Below are 23736 nucleotides of genomic sequence, written 5' to 3' on the forward strand. Positions count from 1 at the left end.
GAAGGGGAGCAGTTTTCCCTAATGGGAAACCACAGAGGTGGTTCCTGAGTGATCAGGGACTTGCTGTGATTGAAAGATGCCTGCTAGCTTCTAATCCAGCATGGGGTGAGGTTCCTTATCTTGATTTACTTTGCCTAATAGGGATTTGTTTACATAAACTTCTCTTTTTAGGGCACTTCATCAGTAAGACTTGAAGTTTTTGCTCTTGGAGTTTGAGCATAAATGGTTCATTAATCTAATTATAAGCATAATTACAATAATTGATATCCATTTTGAACTCCGAATATTTGAGACTGAGACTCCTGGGCCCCCATCCCTGAACTCCACCTTCTAGATCAATATGTGGGCTTCAAAAAATGTCACAAAAAGATATTCTGGCAAAAAAATCTGGAAACAAAGAAACTGGTTTTGTTGTTGTTGTCAGTATAGACTTTATGGCTTTGCTTTACTTCTTAAAAGGTTGTGATGTACCTCTCTACCTCTGTAATAAACAACTAAAATACCTCTTCCTATTGGCCTGCAAGAAATGGGATGAATGCAAATACCCCGTTAACATTAAACTTTCCTTTAAAAAAAAGAGCAAAAGAACAAAAGTATTTTAATGGTTATTTCTTCAGATAAACAGCACCCTAAGGGTTTGTTGTTGTTGTTGTTGTTCCCTTTTACTCAATGTAAAAACCAGTGTCTGTGGGAGATCTTTTTTAAAAAGTCCCATGCTTTCCTCTTGTCTTGGGAAGAGACAGGAGTTTCCATTAGAAAAGACTGGGGATATTCTTACAGAGGCTGCAAACACTTGGTTTAAAATCTGTGACATTGCTTGTATGACTAGTATTTATTTTTATTTTTTATCTAGTCTGTCTTGCTTTTAAACAAGTAGAACACCACTCTCTTACCCCCACCAGGCCCCACCACCAAATGGCTTGTACAATTGAGACCTGTCCTTGGTCCATTGAATTAAGACCCTAACAGAGCCAGCTGTGCTGGGATTCAAACTAATGACCGCAGACACAGAAGGACACTGTGGCAGCTGGTAGTTCTTTTTTCCCTGCCTCTTTAGTTCAGATTGTATGTGGGCAGTCTCTTAGCTCTCAGTTGTATTGTGTTTGCCTACAGTTTATACTCGGATGTATTGTAGACTTTCTCAGTACTTCATTTGCTAATTTCCTGTTCATTTTCTTCATAGGGCCATTGCTGTTTTCTATTTCACAGCATTTGCATGCCCAAGCAGTATTTGTTCACACATTTCATAATGTTTAAATGCCCTCTGCTTATAGGTAGTATCGCCCTCCCACCCCTGATTTGCATGTCTTTAGCACTCCAATTGCCCTTTTCCCTCGGCATTTGTCACCCCGGTCTTCCCTCTTTCCCTGGGTATCCTGGCTATTAATACATTTTCTCAGAAGGGTTATAAGAATAGGGGGGAGGAGCTGTGGGGAGGGAGCGAGCGGGGGTTGGGAGCGTTGGGGGGGGATGGGAATGGGGGAGATCACGTCTTGATGATTGTTATGCAAACGACCTGACGGATGAATGTGGGAGCTTTCGGTGTCTGCGGTGGGGTAGCGAGGGAGGCTGTTTATTTATTTTTCATCTTTTTCCTCGTGCAGCTCGTTGGAATGACTTTCTTTTAGTTGTAACAGTTGGAGGATAATGCAAAGGAAGACGCTGCCTGGGAATTCACCGTCTGTGGAAATGCGCCCCAGAGAGGAATAAAGCAACCCTCACCTTGCTCTCCCCACCTAGACCCACTTTCCCCTCCCGCCTCAGCCCCCACCCCAACACCACCATCACCCCCTTCCCTCCCCCCCACCTCCCCCCCTTTCCCACCCAGGTGTCGGACCAGGCGGTCCCCACTTCCACCCTGCACCCCTTCTTTCCCCCCTGCACCATGAACACCAATGTCTGCGTGGAGCCCGGGCCGAGCCCGGAGGCCCCGGGCTTGCCCAAGGAAAGCCACCTGCCCGAGGGGGCCCTGAACAGCCTTGTGGATTACAACTCGGAGATGGAGCGCTACCGCTCCTTTGCCACCTCCTTCTACAAGACCAACGGGGGCGCCTTCCCGCAGGCCGCCAAGATCGCGCGCATCACCACCCCCATCTTCCCCAGCAGCGCCGCCGCCGCCGCGGCCGCCGCGCGCATCGGCATGTCCCCCTGGAACTGCGACAACGCGGCCACCGCCGCCGCCGCCACCGCCATGCTCTGGGGCAGCGGCGGGGGCGGGGGCGGCGGCGGGGGCGGCGGGGGTGGCGGGGGCGGCGGGGGCGGCAGGAAATCCTCCTCCGCCGCCGCCTCCTCCTCCGCCTCCTCCTCGGCGATCCTCCCCGCCGGCGGCGGTGGCGGTGGCGGCGGCGGCGGCGGCGGCGGCGGCGGTGGCGGCGGTGGCGGCGGCGGCGGCAGCAGGACCAGCATGCACCACCGAAACGACTCCCAGAGGCTGGGGAAAGCTGGCTGCCCGCCAGAGCCGTCGTTGCAAATGGCAAATACTAATTTCCTCTCCACCTTATCCCCTGAACACTGCAGACCTTTGGCGGGGGAATGCATGAACAAGCTCAAATGCGGCGCTGCTGAAGCAGAGATAATGAATCTCCCCGAGCGCGTGGGGACTTTTTCCGCTATCCCGGCTTTAGGGGGCATCTCATTACCTCCAGGGGTCATCGTCATGACAGCCCTTCACTCCCCCGCAGCAGCCTCAGCAGCCGTCACAGACAGTGCGTTTCAAATTGCCAATCTGGCAGACTGCCCGCAGAGTCATTCCTCCTCCTCCTCGTCCTCCTCAGGGGGAGCTGGCGGAGCCAACCCGGCCAAGAAGAAGAGGAAAAGGTGTGGGGTCTGCGTTCCCTGCAAGAGGCTCATCAACTGTGGCGTCTGCAGCAGTTGCAGGAACCGCAAAACGGGACACCAGATCTGCAAATTTAGAAAATGTGAAGAGCTAAAGAAAAAACCTGGCACTTCGCTAGAGGTCAGAGAAGATAATTTCTTGTTTCCCAGTCTCCCCTTTTCCATGCTCACTCCTCTTTCCTCTCCCCTTCAGGGCTTCTTGTCTGGCTTCCACACGCAGTACCCCATTACTGAAGCTTCCTTCAGGTTGTAAGATAAGGTGGTGGGTAGGTGGATTGCGGAGGGCAAGGCCTCTCTGCCTCCCTCCCCAGCTGCACCTCACGTGGAACCACCCTCCAGATGGGGAGGGCACCCCTCCATTTTCTCTCTGGGGAAAAAATAATGTAATTGGTTTGAAAAATTAGAAGTTTCACATTCAATATGGTCAAAATTGCCCCTTGGTGGTTTAAAAAGCCTCCCTCCTTTATTTAAAAAAAAGAAAAAAGGCACCTCTGCCCAAAGGTTTGAACACATCCCATCCACATCCTCTATATTTTTATTGGCTAAGAGACACATCTCAGTGGCCCAATTATAAGAGGACCATATGAATGGCGCTCACAGTTTGCTGTGAGGACAGTTTGTGGCACACAAGCCTATGTCCTCATAAGAAAGAAAAAAAAAAAAAAGCAATACAACAGTGAATAAATTGAAGCTGGATTCAAAACGGGGATTTTCTGCCCCCTGCTAGAATAGTTTTTCTTCTCATCATGACACAAGGCTTCCTATTTTAGTTTCTGCATCTCTTGTATTTTTTTTTTTTTTTTGAGAAAACAAAAATACTGTAAAAAGCTGAACACCATCCTGCAATTTTTAAGGAGAGAAGACTTAGAATAGAGCGATACAATTCGTTAATTTCAGGGCAAGTGATGGTAATTTTCTTTAAACGTTATTATATATAGTTTCAAAAGTAATGATTCCAAAAATATGGTAACAAAAAAATTTCCCTTAGGCTCTGCATTTGACAAAATAACCATTTTGTGGGTTGTCACAGTTGTTCTATACACCAAGCACAGATTTGGTTGATACCCTACATTGTCAGTAACAGTTTTTTTCCTATGTGACCCTAACACACAGTGTACAGATTATTACTAAACTAACTGTTAACTTAGGCTTTTAATTATGCTAAATGCAAAGATTGATGTGTTTGGTGGAAATTTCTGTGGTATCCTGATCAAAACAAAAAGAGAAAAAAATGGAAAATTGCAGATAAAATGGTTTGGGTGGTATATTAACCAACAACATATGGACATGTAATTATATTTAGTGCCTTGGCGTTAAAAAGGAGAGTAGATGGTTACATGTTCATCTATACATGGTGGGTTTAGCATTGGGGAACATTCAATGAACTGGATTGTAAGATGAGAGTGGCCCTCACAAGTTATCATCTGAAGTGTAAATTGTGAGCACAGGTTAGAGTGTTTTCTCCAGGAAGGACTGGAAATTGGGCTTGAAAATGGTAAGACATAAGGGTTGAAGATCTCTGTTGCACTGTTGAACATAAGTAGAATATAGACTTTGTACTTTTATTAATACAAACTGAAGCAAATAACGCTTTGGATTTCTGAAAATATCAGAATTTTATTGACATCATTATTGAGTATGATCAGTTCCATCAAAACACTGCAGTGATTCCTCTTTATAAAAGAACATATCTCTTTCTTAAAAGCTTGACTTTACTCCAGATAGTTTGTTACATTTCCTTTGGCAACTCTGTTTAAGCAAAGATAATAGCAACTGTGAAAGTGCAGATCCAAGTATTTTCTTAGGTGGCAAAAATTAGCTTTTGGCTTTTTTTGTCTGGACTGATTTATTGTAACTTCTTTAGGTCTCTAAGGTCCAGGGGAAGTTAAAAGCTGATACTAAAATTTTCTGTTAACGCATGATGGGTAAGGAATATATGGCTTTTATTTTTTATCTTGAAAAATATAGTACCTAGAATTATAGAGTTAGTGATGCTATTAGCCCTCAACATTAGCTAGACCCATGGCACTGCCTCTATCCTAATTTAGGATATATAGTTTTTTTTTTTTTTAGTGCATAAGACCACTGAGGAATTCTGGTTTGCTTAATAAATAATGACTCTGGAGGAGCTCCGTGTGAATATCAACAGGTTTTCTTCATCAGTTTCTATGCTGATGAATTAGTCTAAACAGATTTCAGAACCCCCCCACCCCACTTTTTTTTTTTTTTTTTTTATAGTTTTCTGACAAGCTTGCTGGGACATTTAAACTACTTAGGCATTTTGATGCAAAATTTCATAGTGTCACCTTTTCATCACGTTTAAAATCCACATACACAAAAGTTCTGTTGATCTTCGAAAGGTGAGGCATGAGTGGGAGGAGAAGCAAATGTCTCCCTTTGTGGATCCCTCTGAAGATGTCCACTTAAACTTGCAGACTTCATTCTACCAGAGGTTCGAAGATATTATTAGTGGAAGTCTACGTGGCTGCTAACCAAAGGGTCAGCAGTTTGAATCCTCCAGGTGCTCCTTGGAAACTCTATGGGGCAGTTCTACTCTGTTCCTTAGGGCCGCTATGAGTCGGAATCGACTCGTTGGCACTGGGTCTGGGGTATATGGCAGAAAGAAAAGGAATGAGTTTTAAAAATTGGCTGTGATTCTGTTCAGGTCGTTAAAGAGGCAATGACAGCATGGTTGTCTTAAACACCTGTGTAACCACACAGTTATGGTTGTAGGAAGCCAGCTGGACGGATGTCAGAGTGACAGGGCTGACATGACTGAACTAAAGCTGGAGCAGAATTTGCAGGTCGGTGAAAAGTCCCACTGCTAACCTGGCTTCCCCCTCTAATTTGGTTTCTCTAAGTTATCATCATCTGAGGAGATGTTTTAGAGTTCAGCTGGACACCCTGACTGAGGGCAGGGATTTGGGGATTCATGATGTATATTACCTGTGGATTTCAGGTTTAAGTTCAGTAGCTAATATTTGTTTGCTTTAAATTATGGAAACCAATTAACACCTGGATCATAATCTTTAGTTACATCCTTCCTTACTTCAAACCTATGTGCCTTTCTTCCCTTTGACTTCTCATCCCAAAGGCTAGAGACATAATCAGATTTTCAGGGTGAGTAAACTGAAATTAAGACAGATCCAAATTGGATGTGTTGCGATGCTTGCCCACATTTTTTAAGTGTCCCTTCTAGCATTCCTTCTGAAACTGCTTTAATTACTTCCAGATTTTTCGGATTAGTCTCACTTTAAGAGCATCTTAATGCCCTAGAAATATGTGTATAAAATCACCTCTTAATATTTCACATGATAGTGATACAAGTAAAACAAATTTATGTTTTCTATGGTATAGTGCCTGCATATTTGCATATACCTCTGTTCATTTAGGAGTCCTGGTGATGAAGTGGTTAAGAGCTCAGGCTGCTAACCCAAAGGTCGGCAGTTCAAATCCACCAGCTGCTCTTTGGAAACCATATGGGGCAGTTCTACTCTGTCCTATAGGGTCGCTGTGAGTCGGAATCGACTTGAAGGCACACAACAACAACAACTGTTCATTTAGTTAATTACTGTCTTAAAACATAATCATTAATTATTCAAAGCAGTTACTACAAATGTTGTATACCCCTTGTATGGAAAAACTTATTTGAGAAACAGTATATCCTAAGCGATCAATATTAAGTTCCTAGATATTTTAAGAAGCATGTGATCACATAGGACATCCTTATGATAATAAGTTACAAAATAACACTTTGTTTCCTGCAAATGTAATTTGTTCAGTTTTTATATTCACACCATTTACATTTCTGATACTAAGTTCTACTTTTTTAAAAAATATCCCAATCTGATATGGCTCCGGGGATGAAGTTGTCCTGCGGGCAACCCCAGCCTCTTAGTCCCTGAACATTGTTCAGGTGACATGATTGATCTCTGTGGGACAGCATTAGAGACCACACAGATCTGGTTTCTCTCCCATTAGTTGATTTATGGAATTACATTAGTAAGCGGTGCCTCAGGAGGTTCCCCTGCCCCCACTCTTGGCTTTCTTTGCTGCAAGTTACACACGATACCACCAAGGCTTTCAGTTAGCTGGAGGAGGGGATTAGACAGGAGCATGTTATAGTGAAAAACCTGAGAACCTGGAATGTCAGGAAAAAGGCCAGCTCCATTCTCTGATGAATTTTTCTTTTTGTAAAAAAATTATCTGCTGAATGTACAGACCAGCAACAGTTTTTTCACAAGTTAGATTTAGCTTCTAAGGGGTCTGGTGGAAAACATTTAGATATTGTCCCAAACTTATAACTTGATTTAGACAACCATTATAGAGGAAGGAAGGAGCATATTTAGTGTATATTAAGTTCTAAGAGCCCCCAAACACAAATGGCAATTGTAAAATTCTGGATAAAGCACTCCGCAATATGTGCAGGAAGATGGCACCTGCCTCTCAAAGAAATTCACTTGTAGACCACCCAGAGTCTGTGTAGTTATTAAATGAGGAGGCCTGGAGGTTCAGTAGTTAGATCACTCAGCTACAATCCGAAAGGTTGGTGGTTCGAACCCACCAGCTGCTCCATGGGAGAAAGACGTGGCAGTCTACTTCTGTTAAGATTCCACCCACTGCCATCAACTCGATTCTGACTCATATCAACCCCATAAGATTTCCAAGGTTCCAGAAGCAGACAGCCACATCTTTCTCCTGTGGAGCCACTTTTTGGTTAGCTGAGGGCTTTAGCCACTGCCCCACCAGGGCTCCTTTTGTAAAGATTACAGCCTTGGAAACCAGATGGGTAGTTCTCCTCTGCCCTGCAGGATCACTGTGAGTCAGAATCTACTCAATGGCAATTTTGGTGAGTTTATAGTTAAATAAAGAAAAGCAGTCAGAGATTGGACATGCTGTAAGTTTTGAGGTTTGGCAGCTTTTAAAAAATATTTATGGATAATTTAGAAATGTTTCATGTTTTAAATGGAAACATCCACTAATGTATCACTTTGTCATAATTTAAAAAATGAGCTTTTAATTTTCACTTTCAAGAGCCAAAATATGCCAGTATATATACGTTTTTATTTTAATCTAAAAATGAAATACATAATTGACTATGAAAGGGAAAGAAGTTATTCAGTAAAATTCAGATAATATTATAGCATGTGAGCCCTAGAATGTATCACAGAAATAATGTAAGATGAAGACTGTGAATATTATAAATGATGTGAAAAAAAGCTGAGAAAAGTTCAGCTTTGACAAAAGTCACAAAACACGTCTGTGGCCAAGGCAACTCTAATACAAGAACAACGAGATGCTCTTTCTGTCACTAGATTTGATACAGTAGAGTCAAAATTGTTCTTAAAAAAGCAAATTTTGAATAATTCTTAGATAATAATAATAAAAAATAATAATAATAGCCCATCTAAAATCATGTATATTCTAAGTAATCTTTTGGATGGCAAATAAGAATAGTAAAATAAAAGCAATTAAAATCTATTTGCAAATTATATTCTAACAGTGTTTATTTGAAATTCAGCCATCATCAAAAATACAAACAGAAAGCCAACCAGAACAAATTAGAGCAACAACAACAAATTTAGATTTCGATTTAATCAGGTAAAATATTTGGATATTTCAGATAAGAATGGAAGTGTATCTAGGGATGAGGCAAAAAAAAAAAAGGTACTTGATTCTTAAATTTTTTAATGAATTGATTACTGAAGTATTGCTGCATGTTTTGGTGAATCTTAGCCATCTATTTTTCTGAATGAACAGAGATTTCTCATAGTTGGACAAATACTGATAAATATGGAATAATTTAAGAAAATCATCTGTAAGACTAAAAATTGAAGAGTTGCAAAAAAGGATGGGCATTTCATCTGTATTTGCTCTGGTTGAAACATTATTAACTAGGCTTGAGACTGAAGGTCTATTTTGGGGAGACACTCAAATCACTGGTAGAATATTCTTTCTGGGTTACAAAGTAAAACACAAAGCTATTTGAGTATTTCTCAGTAATAGGTTGACAGTGTATTTTTAACAAGTCTTCTGAAGTAGTTGGTGCTCTTAGAATTTACTGGTCAGAATGTCTGAATAAGTAGTTCACTTTTCCCAGAAAACAATTTACTTTTTAATTTTGCTTTGAAAAAGTTTAACAAAATGCCCTACTATTGAATTCATTTCACAAGACAGTATGATTCCGTTTCTTGCATTTATTTTTACTTACTTTGTACAATTTTTTTTTTTAAAGACCTTGTATTTGTCATATAGGAATACCTAGTTAAAACTTTAGGCTAAATTTAAGATTCATTAAAGACATATAAATATATGAATTGGAGACTGACCAGCTTCTCTTTTAGTTTTTCTCTTACTTCTAGATTAGTTTTTAAAAGGAAAAAAGTGAACTTAGAACTTAGACCACAGGGTAAAATCTTGAATTTTTGTAAGTGTGATTTCAGTCATTGATTAGAATGTCAGGTGATTTTGGCTGGGGGAAGTAGAGCACTCTAGAAAACACCAGTTTTTTTTTTTTACAAAAATTTGTTTAAAAAACTTTATGTAAATTGTGAGAATTGCATGTATGCAAAATTGTGTGCCTTTCTTTATGCTGCAGTGCTCCTGCCTGTTCTTCACAGACTTTTCTAACATTGTGCTTTTATCCAGAGGAGTTTCAAAATATTAATGTGTGTATGGGGAGGGTACACTAATGAGTTTATCTTTAAGTCATCTTGCGTCTCATCACATGCACACACCTGTCCTGAAATTGATTTATTCTGCAGGATAATCGAAAGCCTCCCTCCATGCAGCATCATATGTTTTCTGTTGTTTATTGAGTTATGTTGCACCATACTTCAGATGCGACAGCCATTTAATAATGTTGAAGACTTAGCTCTGCAGGGGCTAAAAGGATCCCAGCAGGCTTGTTAACTTCTACTCTAAAACATTGAGAAATATTTTTTCCTCTGTGAAACTTCTGGGCTTTCTCATAATTTATTTTAAGAGGATAAGAATCCATAACCAGGTGTGAGATCAGGCCTGTTGAATTTTTTCCCATTTTTCTATTTCTTAGTATTTAGCCCATCTATCACACATTACATTTCTAACTCAAAGCGGAAAAGCAAACAATTACATTTTCAAAAAACTCATATTAAGGATGCATTTTCTTGGCTGTTATAAAATGACTGTATAAGCTACTAATGTTCAAAAGAATACCATCATTTTCTTGACTCTTCATTTATTTTATAATTAAAAGTTACATTTAGGTCCCATGACTACATCTTTAAGTAAGAATTTGGGGAAAGAACCAGTGGTATCAAGTAACTTACCAGCTGAACACTGTTAGGTATATCAGCATAACTCAACTTTATTTCCTTATCTATAAAATGAAGATAATGTCAACCTACCTCATATTTTTTAAAATATCGTATGTAGGTTAATGTTCTTTGCAAACTGAAAGATAATATAAAAATTTCAAGTTCTCTTTTCAAGTCATCATAATAAAGTGGAGAATAAGTCAATTATATTTATGTATATTACACCATCAGGTACTTACTGTTTTCAAAAATTAAAGCCCAAGTAGTCTATTTTTCGGCTTGTTTCCTGAATATTCATTTTAATTGTCCAGTTCTGCAAAGATATGGCTGGAGTTCATTTAAAAGAGATAAACCTGATAAACAAGTTTTCCTTGTTCCTGTACCTGCATTGTCAAATGCTAGGGAAAATTGAGCAAATTATCTAGTGAATTCAGTCAAGGTGATGTGCCAATTTAGATCATGTAGTTCTCTTTTTCCTTCCTTACCAAAGGCATAACACCATCAATAATTTCTATATCTTTTAATAGGTGTGTGTGTTTCATTTTAATCCAGTACCCTTATTTGGCTACTATTTTACTTTCTTTGGGCAGGGAGCTGTTCCAAATGTGAATTAGGTGACTTTAAGTAAATTATTGTAAGAAAAACATGACTAAATGCTTTTCCTGAATCTTAGTTGAAGAACATATTTAACAAATATTGGGAAATTGTAGGTTTTATGTATGTATATATTTACATCTCACAAACAAACCCAGCGCCGTCGAGTCGATTCCGACTCACAGCGACCCTATAGGACAGAGTAGAACTGCCCCATAGAGTTTCCAAGGAGTGCCTGGCAGATTCAAACTGCCAACCCTTTGGTTAGTAGCTGTAGCACTTAACCACTACATCGCCAGGGTTTCCTATATTTACATATACATATGTGTAATATATATATATTAAGGGCAGGAAATGAAACAATTATATAGATTTTGAGATTAATAAGTGTGGAAATTTTTTTAATAAGAAAAGAGTATTTGCGAAATGAACTTAGTAAGCAATAACAGAAAAGGCTAGTGTTTCTTTGAGGGAAAATAGTGATAACCCTAAAGGATTTGGAATACTAATCAAGAAGGCCTTAAAAAAAGAAGAAAATATTCAAGCCAGGAAGCAGTGTAATATACAGAGGGAACTTTGTCAGATGGAAATGGACTCTTGCTTTGCTTCAGCAGTTGTAGAAGTTTTTCAGAGAATGGAACATAGAAGAAAAGAGAATATACTTTTTTTTTCCTTGATTTGAGTCTATATATTTGGCTTGGGAATCAGAGGCTTAAGTCAAGTGGAGTGTCAGCTGAATTAGAACTAGGGAAAAGCAGATTGTGTTATAGCTGAAGTTATTATTTTTACTTAAGCCTTTGAAACATTTGGTAGAATAATTTCAAAGTGTAACTAAAAGAGAATCTTTCCAACATGGGTGGGAAATGGGATCCCATTTGCGTCTCATCTGCATCTCAATTCATATTTCAGAGGACATTCTTGAGAGAGTGAAGAAAAGTGTCAAGCTAGGGAGAAAATTGTACTGGAAGTGCAGTGTCTTGCTCAAGGACTAAAAATAAAATAACAACCCAAACTGAGTGATTGATAGTATCAAAAGGCTAGAGATCAAGTAGAATGAGAAGACAAAGGGAGATATGTTTATAAAACAGGAGGAGTCACGGGCGTTTCTGTGTATTTCAGCAAATCTGACAAACTCCAGATAAGATATACTTTCTTCAAAGCTTTACAGAATGAAAAGAGTTGAAGTACATATTTTAAAAGTATAGAAGACCATATCAATTTAATTATGTGGAAATGGTGATGGTTAGTGATGGTGAATCAGTAGCAGAAAGTAACTGCTAGGAAAGAATTCTCTATGGGACATGTTCTTGTTTATAGGTTAAATGAGATCAGTGATGGTTTTAAAGGAGTCAAGAGTAAGGGTGAAAGGTAAAGTTCTCAGTCGTATGGAGATGGATGAGAAGTGAGATGTGAAATCTTCTATTAAACATTTAATATTCTGTATGTTTTATTTTTCATCCTTGAAAAACAAAATAGAAAATACTGGTATATTTCTATCCCAAAGGAAATATACTGGGTCTTCTCTAGAAGACTGCTAGATAGAGACTTAAGTTCACTATGAAGTGCAGTGGTTTTGGATTTTTCTCATGTGATTCTGTTCACATGAATATGTTACCTGTATAGTATGGAGGCCCTGGGTAGTGTAAAGGGTCAATGAGCTCAGCGGCTAACAGAAAGCTTGGTGGCTCCAGTCTGCCCAGAGGCAACTAAGAAGAAAGGCCTGGTGATTTACTTTGAAAAAAATCAGTCATTGAAAACCCTATGGAGCACAGTTCTACTTGGACATTGATGGGGTCACTTAGAGTCACAAGTGACTTTCTGGCAACGGGTTTGGTTTTTTAAGGTGTGGAGGGATGTTTTTCAAACTACACGTTAATGGTTCGTGGAATCAATGTGTTGGCTTACTACCTGGATTTTTAGAAAGTATAATAGAGTAGAATGGAACCAAAAATATATAAATGCATCACATGTAGCAAGAGTAAGTGTTGTTGAACTTCTATTTCAGTTATGCACGTATGCATAAACACATGTATGCATGTACTGGGCTGCTATGCAAAATGTATTTCGAACTATGGGTTCCAGTCAAAAAAAAAGTTTAAAAAACACTGATCTAGTGACAGCAACAACACTATTCGACAGGTGTGTAGTGAGAAAAATGATATTTGTACATGGAACATTGTTAACAAGATAAAGAGTAAAATTTAAATGTGTTTCTATAAATAGTGTGTCTTTACTTCTTCTAGGCAGGTATGTACCTTTGCTGTGTGTTCATGAGTACATGGTATTACTAGACATACAGTAAACCCTTGATAAACTCAGTTCAATTTAACAAGTCTTTGGGTAAGAATTGTTACCTTCTAAGATTTGTGTTAAGTACTGCGGATACATTTGTATGTATGTGTGGGCATATATACACACATATACTTACATAGATACATATACGTGTGTGTATGTATACACGTAGACACACACGTATGTCTTGGTTTAAGGAACTCAAACTTTTTATTCCTAATGCCTTTTTCAACAGAAATGAACACATTTAAAAATGATAAAACTAAAATTTTAGAATGCATTGGATACAATCTCAAACCTTTTTATAAGCCTTGAGATTCCTGTATTTGCACTTGGCTTAGTTCTTTCCCAGATCTAGGTAGAAAACAGACTGATATGATCCCTGTCTTACTACCTATGTGGTTATGTGGTGTAGCATTATTTTCTACTAGCATTCCAGAATTTTTTAAGAAATAAGAACAAAACAATACTTGCCTTGAACGTTTGAACATACTGAGAGAAAATCTATGGTATGATTTGTTTCAAGGCATATTTTATAGAGTGCTGGAAACCTTCATTTCATTTGAATAAGATAAAAGCTGTATTAAAATAAAGAAAGGAAAGGAGGGAGGTAGGGAGGAAGAAACGAGGAAGAGGATGAGGAGGGAGGGAGAAAGGGAGGGAAGGAAGGCAGACTTTATAGGGTTGTTACAGATTTAAGAGAAATCCAGAAGGAGCACATTGGCAGAAATAATTGTCAGGTTCAAGGTCATCTTCTTGAGTCTGGTTTAAATAAAAAGTGAGTAGAAAGAGTTGATGTCTCAAAACGTATGTAAAGATGCCATGATTGTGGAATTAGACCCACTAGAACCACCCAATTTTTTTTTTTTTTCCTTTTCATTTACCATAGTGAAAAAAAATAGGATTAACTCTTTCAGGGTAATTGACTACCTTTTTATTTTATTTTTAATTTCTCTTTAGGAGTATTTCTCAAATCTGCAACTAGAAACACAGAAAACCCGAGATGAGAAGGCTAATGCTCATTTACCAATGGTACTTAGGGAGATAGAAGCCATCTAGTATCCCTAAATGAGTAACTGTCCAAAATTATCAGTGAATTTTTTGAATGGCTGTAAGGAGAAATTACTGGAAAATACAGAATCGCACATGTAGAAAAGATCCCTGAGGAAGGATGAGGGAAACGGTATTAATCACTAAAACTATAAATCCTTTGCCTATTAAAAAAAAAAAATTAGACTTATTAGTTTACTTTGCTAGTTACCTATGTGAATGTGGGAACGTTTGCACAGAAAAAATGCATGATACGTATAAAGAGGTAGTACATGAAAATTCCCTGAAGGGAAATTTCAATCTGAATACTCGAGGAGTTGCTCTAGAAAAAGATATGCTGTTGCCACAACAGTTGTTGTTAAGTGCGGTCAAGTCAGTTTGGACTCATAACGACCCTATGCACAACAGAACGAACCCTGCCCAGTCCTGTGCCAACCTCACAGATGTTATGCTCGAGCCCATTGTTGCAGCCACTGTGTCAGTCCATCTCACTGAGGGCCTTCCTCTTTTTTGCTGATCCTCTGCTTTACCAAGCATGATGTCCTTCTCCAGGGACTGATCCCTCCTGACATGTCCAAAGTGTGTGAGACGCAGTTTAGCCATCCTTGCTTCCAAGGAGCATTCTGGCTGTACGTTTTTCAGGACAGATTTGTTCGTTTTTTTGGCAGTCCGTGGTAGTATTCAATATTCTTTGCCAACACCACAATCCAAAGGGTCAGTTCTTATTTGGTCTTCCTTATTTGTTTGTTGTCCAGCTTTCGCATGCACATGAGGTGATTGAAAACACCACGGCTTGGGTCAGGCACACCTTAGTCCTCACTCAAGGTGACATCTTTCCTTTTCAACACTTTAAAGAGATCTGTTGCCACCTATTTGCCCAGTGCAATACATCTTTTAATTTCTTGACTGCTGCTTCCGTGGATGTTGATTGTGGATACAAGTAAAATGAAATTCTTGGCAACCTCAATCTTTTCTCTGTTTATCATGATGTTGCTCATTGGTCCAGTTGTGAGGATTTTTGTTTTCTTTATGTTGAGGTGCAATCCATACTGAAGGCCATGGTCTTTGATCTTCATCAGTGTTTCAAGTCCTCTTCACTTTCAGCGAGCAAGGTTGTGTCATCAGCATAATCCAGGTTGTTAGTGAGTCTTCCTCCAATCCTGATGCCCTGTTCCTCTGCATATAGTCCAGCTTCTCAGATTATTTATAGATTGAATAGGTATGGTAGAAGAATACAACCCTGACAGCACACCTTTCCAGACTTTAAACCACGCAGTATCCTCTTATTCTGTGTAGCCCTATAGGATGGAGTAGAACCACCCCATAGTTTTTCTAAGGCTGTAATCTTTTCGGAAGCGGACTGCCACATCTTTCTCATGCAGAGCAGCTGGTAGGTTCCAACTGCCGACCTTTCAGTTGGCAGCTGAGCTCTTAACTACTGTGCCACCGGTGCTCCTCTCTTACACGTAGCTGTTAAAAGTACCGTATGAAATAATTTTCAAAAAACACTTAAAATTTGTGTCTCTGAAAAAATTCCTCTTTCTGTTTACCCCAGTACCATCACATTATAGTTCATTTTTCTCTGTCCAAGAACTTTTAAATTACTAAATTATCCATTATAATACAGAAACGTGCTTATTTGTTGGAATGGTATGTTCTGAAGTGTTTTTATCAAAATGAATTGAAATACAATTATGCAGGGCATTAATTAAGAGATTCGTCTAAAGAAGGTAGTTACAGAAGATACTAGAGCCAAAAGTGGGTGCCTTTATGGTAACTTTTAAACCAGTGTGAATCATAGTGTTAATATGTCATTTTCCTTCCTGCCAACCCACGCACACATTCTCCTTTGGGTGGTTATTTTTCTGACTGACTATGCCATCGTATCGACTTGACTTAGCAACTTTGTCATATAATTAGCACATAAACCTACTTTTCTGTTTACAAAAATTAGCTTGGTTTACCTTCTAAAATCATGGTATCGTAGTCTGTTTTGGGGAGTGGTGATGGTGCGGGTGGTGGTGGAATAAGAGGGTAAGGAAGAGAAATAGACTTCATTCGCCCAGCCAACACAGAGGAGATACTAATGAAAATGCCATCTCTAGTTCCCCAACATTATTCAGAGAAATCCCAGTCACAAATGGCAATTTGGAAACTGGAGAAGTAGAGTGCTTCTTACGATTATATTACAGGCCCCAAAAACTGGGTCATAAAAATTATCCAATTACTTATTTCGTACTTTTTCCCCTTTAAATAGGGGCTTAACATTCCAGTTGTGGTAATAGTGATAGTTGTTTTTAGTTTATAATGGTCTTAAATAAATGGTTAAGTGGTGGGCTGCTAACTGAAAGGTTGGAAGTTCAAACCCACCAGCTGCTCTGTGGGAGAAAGATATGGCAGTCAGCTCCCATAAAGATTACAGCCTTGGAAACCCTATGGGGAAGTTCTACTCTGTCCTATATGATCATTATGAGTCAGAATTGATTTGACAGCAATGAGATAATAAATACAGTTATAAATGGATCTGAATTAATGAAAAAAAGTATCTGTACCACACGTATGATATAGAATATCACAACAGAACAGAGAAAGAAAACGTGTAATTTAGAAAGTTGAAGCAATGTATTTATATTAATCACAGAATTTAAAATCGAGGAGTTGTTATTCATTAATATATGATTTTAAAGTAACAGCAGATTAGTGGGCTGCGTGATTATAATTTATCATAAATTAACCGTCCTCTCAGACTTACTGTCCAAAGGCAATTTAAACCTGTGCTTTCTAATAATTCTGTTATAGTTACTGAACTATGGTTTTTAAATTATTTGTAAATAGGACACAGGAAAATCTTTCTGCTAAAATCTTTTTTTTGAGGTGGCTCTAACATTTACTAGATAATCATTTTATACCATAATTATTAATTATCCAAAGATTTGTAGAAATGTGTATGTATTCACAATATTGTGTGAGTAATACACTTTTCTATTTCTCCAGGTAGGTTCTGAAATTTTGTCAGTGAAAAATCAAGGACCTATATAACTTGATATTTTTGCATTCTTTTTGAATCAAATCAGGAAAAAAGCAAGGCTTTTTTTTTTTTTTTTTTTTATTCACAGGGACCCTTTACTGTGCGTTCCTCTAAAAGACTCCAGAGTTTGAAAGTTTCATATGGAGCTGAAATAGAATATAACTGAATATTTAAAGGCAACCAACGAGGCTACTATGACCTTTTGTCAAATTTATTCACATACTCTCTGTTGCAAAATTTTAGTTTTTCGTTACACTCTTCAAATTTGAGTATGTAGACTCAAATGCAGTGAGTTTTTATTCTCAGGGCCTGAGCTGCCCAGGAGCCCAAAAAACTTGCAATGAGATTCTTCACAGTGGTAACGGTATTGCAGTAGGTTTTACAAGCCGGTGCATTGGCTAACTACAGCTGAATGCTACTCTACTTTTGGCTGGAAGAACTGTACTTTCCACCACTCTGTGAATCAGAAGATGTTTGTGTGACATCTGTTTCTATAATTAATAATAAATGGGAAAACAGGAAATTATTTTTTGATTCAAGTAATTATTGTATTAGAGCTATCCTGTTTTACAGTAGAATTCTTAAGGCCTAGATGAGTCACTGACATTTTTGGATTAGAAAATATATTAATAAATATTGCAGATATATATTTAATATTAGTTATATGATTTCCTGTTATAATTTTATCAATTTTTATAATTTTATGCATTTTGAAGTAAACTTTAGCATTATGAGTTGTCTCTGATTTTTTGAAAAAAGTCTAATTTCTAAAAATGATTAGTTTTAAGTTTAGTGTGCGTATTGCTACATTTGTCATTTTATATCTAAATATGAATGGCCAATCCCATATATCCTCACAGGTACAGAGTTTTTTATATACATGTATATATGATTTTGAGCTTTTAGGAGGTAAGCTTTGATTAGACTTGACATATTTTTAGCAAGAATATGTAGGTGGGTGCTTGATCTGAAGATATGCAGGTCACATGACTGTTTAGCAGGCACCAAAAAGAGAAGCTTATGCTCAAATGTTGGTTCTTAAGGTGGCAGCTTTGGGGATTCTTATTTATTTTAGGCTGTTCAATTATTTCTTCATGGCTGATTTAACGAAAATCAAACTGAAACACATTTCAACCAGAGACATTTTAATAATGTTTGCATTTATTTTTTTTAAAGCATAAATGGAAAAGGTACTTGGGCTTAGATTATATCATTCTCTTATTCAAAGAAGTCCCCTTGCTTTAGGACAGAAGCAGAATGCATTCCTTTAAGCTTGAAGGTCCTTTCGTGTCTGGTTTGCATAGGGGTGATCTCTGGAACACCATGCTTTACAGCAGTACTGGAAGGACAACTGGGCTGCAGGTTTCTGTCTACCGGCCTCCTGGGAGCAGGGCTGCTGTTTGTCAGTGTTTGCACCTGCATGAGCAGTGAAGGCTGCCTTAAACAATGCTGATCAACTCAATTCTATTCTCTACTTCCCTGCCCCCTTCTCTTCCAGGGGAATCTGGCTTTCCTGTCACTCAGGATAACGATTCCCTGCAAGCATCACTGAGATTCAGAAAGTCTCAGTAATCTCATCAACAGCGTGATTTCCCCAGCTGGGACCCTTGAATTTATACAACCCCAAGTAGCTGGTCAGGGTACTTAACACTCTACATGGGTGTGCCGAGCCCCTGACCCATTAAAATCAAAGTCCCCTTACAAAGACAACCTTATTAGGTGACAGAATTAGGGAAGATATGTCCCCAAATTAGTGGACTTCATCAAAAACCTGTAACTGAACCCAGTGTTTTAACTATGAAAACAGCATTGCTTCGCACACCTTGGTGAAAAGAATCCAGTCCAGGCCTAAAGTAAATTTCCAGTGATCCTAACGAAAATTAGCTGGACGGCTGGATGTATATATCCTCCATTTTGTGTGGCTTATGGGACACTATAAAGAGTTTTGTTATCTTTTTAAACCTAAAATAAAACTATCGGAGAAATATCACTTCAAATTTCTAATGAATCTTGATAATTCATTCTAATTAATACACAAATTATTGCCTTAATTTTTATTACATACTTAGTAATATTTTGGTGATTTTCAAAGTAATCATTTTTTGGTTTCGTGACCACAGAGATTTTAACATGAGGAGGAAATAATTTTTAAAAGATGTTTTCTTGATTACCTTCTCCTTTTCCCTGAAGCAATGAATAATCTGTATCGCTATATTTGGAGTTACATCTTCACCTTAATGTATGCATAGTAGTATGTGTCCATAAGAGTGCTGTTTTGTGACACGTCATGTTGGTATAGAAGAACCATGTTTGCATTGTTTAATTATTTCTTAGTGCTAACAAGCATTGAGAAGTGATTATCTTTTTCCTCACAACGATGACCTTTGACATCAAGTGCCACTTTATAAAGTTTGCTTTTTTCTGGATACTGCAAATAAGATTGAGCAGCAGAAAAGGAGCACAGTAAGAATGAAAATTTGGAAAAAGCATTTAAAAGTAAAAGAGTATCAAGGACATAAGGACCTCATTTCATTTTTAAAAAAAGTGCTTTTTTTTTTTGGTTTATTTTCATAAACATATTTTTATGAAGATGCAAGCTTTTATAACCAAAAAATAAAACCAAACCCATTGCCATTGATTCGATTCCAACTCATAGCAACCCTATAGGACAGAGTAGAAGTGTCTCATAGGATTTTCAAGAAGCACCTGGTGGATTCAAACTGCCAACCTCTTGGTTAGCAGCCATAGCTCTTAACCACTACTCCACCAGGGTTTCCAGCTTTTATAAATATATGTTTATAATCTTGTTTCCAGTTGGCATCTGAGACCGTGTTGACATCCCACTGTCACACACTGTACACATACATGTAAATATATAAGAACATACATGCACATGTTTCTTTTTCATATATGAGTCTGTAACCATAGATCTATAATGTCATGGTTGTTTGGATCCAACTTGTTAAAAAATGACTACATTTATGTAAGTTGGATTACTTATATAAAATTTATTCTTAGTTGGCATCAAGCCACAAGTTAGCATCTGGTATAAACTTGTTTTTGTTTGCTGCGTGTGTGTGTGTGTGTGTGCATGAGCATAAAGTGTGGATATTAAAACAGACATATTATGTGTAGCTCATTTAATAATGACTAAATAAATGTAATCAGGATTTACAAATATTAAGTTTATCATCCAAAAGTTAATTTTAGGAAGTAGTAAAAATAATTTTCTCACAAATCAAATCAAATGACTGGGATCCAGGTATGGGTAATGGGTTGAGAGGAGAAAACACATTAACCATGAGGAGCGAGTAGTAAAATATCAGTAGAATTTCTCCTATTTTGAAGGGAAGAGTAGACCTTCTTGTATGTGTTTTTGGAAAATACTCCACAAGTTAAATATTTTTGTATATATACAAATGCGAGCTCGGATTAGATAAATTGTAGCATATGATTAGCTTAGTCTTAAAACATTCATTTTCAAATTAATTCTATTTATTGTTTTGTTTGTGAGGATAGTTTATATATATATGTACTGCCTCGAAGAGGAAGACCCTCAATGAGGTGGATTAACATAGTGTGTACAACAGTGGGCTCCAGCATAAGTACGGTTGTGAGCATGGTGCGGGACTGGGCAGTGTTTCGTTCTATTGTACGTAGGGTTGCTATGAGTCGGAACTAACTTGATGGCACCTAACAACAACAGCTTTAATGTAGATATTGAAAAATAGCTTTGTTCTCTAAAGTTGTCATTTTATTCATCTAAATACCTAATTGATGTCTTAATCAATTAATATGCCTTTATTTGTAGACTATGATGCTACAATAGGACTATGCAAACCAAATAACTCATGTGGTGAGAAAGTAAATAAAAGTTAACCTCAGATATTAAAGTTTCTGTAATAGAATGTTTCATTAAATATAAAATTCACTATTAAATATAAATTTAGTAACATTCATATAATACACATACCAGTTTATGTATTTATTTATCATTAGTAGCCATCTTATAATCTACAGAGGCTTGTTAGACTGGTCTAGGAAATACAATCAACTGTCTTCCATTTGCCCTTATAGGGAAATATACTTTGGGCTTATGTTTCTTATATAGATTTAATATGTACTCAGCACAGCACTGGGGTTTTTTTTTTTCATGCAATTCTATTTTAAGTAAACCATAAGAATACATACAATAGAATAGGATGAGGCATTTTCAAGAAGAATATTGTGAATTACTATATATTAATATACAAAGGAAAATCCAATAACTTAAGTTCTGTTTATCTAGCAAAAAAACCCATAGTAACTATAAGCTTCCTGTTAAAAGGGTTATTCATATTTTTGGTGCTAGCTTGTTATTCCTTTGGAAATCATTTACAGTATTTTTATGGGACAAAAGGGTAGTTATGTTTTATTGAGTATGATTGGTTAGTACCAATTTGTTTCATGTTTATGACATTACTTAGTTGAAAATTCAGACTTGTTTTATAATGATATATTTTGTCAGTATGATTCTCATTTTATTGCATAGAGCGATATGGTTAGCATTTAGTAATTTGATAAGTGATAGAGACAATATTGATTCCATAGTAGTTGTTATGCTATCATGGAAGAAACTCTCCAGAATAAAGAAGTTACTTCACTGAATTCTGAACATCTGCCTTAGGTTGCTTATGTGCATATTCCGAATTTGAACAGAAAAATAAGTGGTCTGAATTTCAGCTGAATTTTTTGGTTGTGTTTTTGTTAGTATGGTTAGAGACAGCATCCCTGGGTGGCTCAAATGGTGAAGTGCTGGACGGTTAGCTATAAGGTCGGTGATTTGAACCCACCCGCAGGCACTTCAGAAACCCTGGTGGCATAGTGGTTAAGAGCTACGGCTGATAACCAAAAGGTCGGTAATTCAGAGGCACCAGGCGCTCCTTGGAAACCCTCTGGGGGCAGTTCTACTCTGTCCTATAGGGACGCTATGAGCTGGAATCGACTCGACAGCAACGGGTTTTACAGGCACTTCAGAAGCAGGCCTGGCCATCTGCTTCCAATAGATGATAGCCTTGAAAACTTTCTGGAGTAGTTCTGTTCTGCACACATAGGGTCCACATGGAGTAGCCATAAGTTGGAATCAAATTGATGGCAACCAACAGTAACAACAACATGGTTAGAAACAATAATTCAAATACAGTCATTTCACCTGCCCACAGTTCTTATACCTCTTACACTGAAGACTACCTACATAGCTGATTATGTGCCAGCTGGCCTTCCTCCTATTGGTTAATAGGTTTAACCTTCCTCTTTGTTTTGATTGATGGACACGTCCCAGGCTGTGTTTCCTAGATTTTTTTAGACTAATTTTTAAGAATCATTATATTCAATAAGTTAACATTAAAGTCAATATTCTAATTTTTATAATGTTCAGAGATTGAACACTTTTTATTAAATGTTGAAATATATAAGTTATTGTGTTGTACATTGCTGATTGAAAATATTGCTGAAGTGTAAAGGAGAAAAATATAATTTTATATTGGCATAGAAAGAAAGCTTAACTTGTTTTCTTGCTTTTTTTTTTTTTATAGAGAACACCTGTTCCCAGCACCGAAGCATTCCGATGGTTCTTTTAAAGCAGTAGTATATCTTATTTTCAAGGCATTTGAAAGTGAAGGGCAAACTAATGTCTTGTTTTAAGAAACTGCTTAGTCCACCACTGAAGAAAATATCCAGATATTATTTTCATTTTATGTATAGGGGTTTCTTCAAAAAAAAAAAAAAAAAAAGGAAAAGAAAAGAAAACAGATGCGTAAAAATAATCTTGGATTTTGGGGAACTGGCCAGTCTCTTAACTTTCAGTACACTGATTCTTTCTTTGATGTAATTTAGAGATACTAGTGAAGTTGTTGTCTATTTTGAAAGTGGCTGTAAAAAATAAATTTGGGTAAACCCCTGCTGTAAAATTATGTATCTTTGCAAAGTACATATCTATACTTCATTTTCAGATATATGTGTTTCAGTACTGTAAACTGTACAGATATCAGCTTGTATTTTGTGTGTTTAGACACAAGGAGACAATCACGTCTGAGCATCTATGGAGATTAACAGTTTGTACACAACAGTATGGTTCCGTGAGTTAAATCTGGAGCAATAAATTTTAGCTTTAAATATTTTTTTGCCAGTTGTTTCTAGAAGCAGCGACAGCAGTGGCACTGTTTTGCCATGCATCTTTCCGTAGAGACTCGATGCCAAGTTCTGCAAGATTAAAAGAGTATGATGCATCCAGCAATTACCTTCAGTTGTATTGTTATAAAAGGGGAAGATGTTATGAAAGTTTAAAAATTAATCTTTTGAGCACTATATTAGAGTAGTGGTTATGCACTTGCATTGCTTACAAACGAGCTGTACAGAAGGGTATACCTCCCAAATACTTAGTGTAGTTGACTTGTCTTGGATTGCACTGTAAGGCGGAGTACTCAGTAGTTGGAACATGCAGAATCAGTTGTGTAAATTAAAAAAAAAAAAACAAACAAACCCAGTGTTTTCTAGGATACAAAATAAAGTATCAGATTTTAGGGGAAAAAAATCCATGACTGTCTTTTTGTTTATTTTTTGCTTTTTTTTTTTGTAAAAAAAATAAAACGTGACATCTCT

At 37.6% G+C, this 23736-nt stretch overlaps 1 protein-coding gene and 1 long non-coding RNA gene across 2 annotated transcripts in view; one reads left to right on the plus strand and one right to left on the minus strand.

The window, feature by feature from the left end:
- Positions 1–2757, minus strand: part of LOC126077554 (uncharacterized) — a 31521-nt gene extending 28764 nt beyond the window's left edge. The window contains exon 1 of the long non-coding RNA XR_007517768.1: positions 2640–2757. This is a non-coding gene — a long non-coding RNA (uncharacterized LOC126077554). The remainder of the gene's footprint in view (positions 1–2639) is intronic.
- On the plus strand, positions 1818–22760 carry CXXC4 (CXXC finger protein 4). Its single transcript, XM_049887074.1, has 2 exons — positions 1818–2956; positions 22671–22760. The coding sequence occupies exons 1-2, from the start codon at positions 1886–1888 to the stop codon at positions 22713–22715; spliced, it is 1116 nt and encodes a 371-aa protein (XP_049743031.1). The 5' UTR covers positions 1818–1885; the 3' UTR covers positions 22716–22760.
- Positions 22761–23736: the final 976 nt, after the last annotated feature.

The sequence above is a fragment of the Elephas maximus genome, chromosome 5 (genome assembly GCF_024166365.1).
Source record: "Elephas maximus indicus isolate mEleMax1 chromosome 5, mEleMax1 primary haplotype, whole genome shotgun sequence".
Classification (NCBI taxonomy): Eukaryota; Metazoa; Chordata; class Mammalia; order Proboscidea; family Elephantidae; genus Elephas; species Elephas maximus.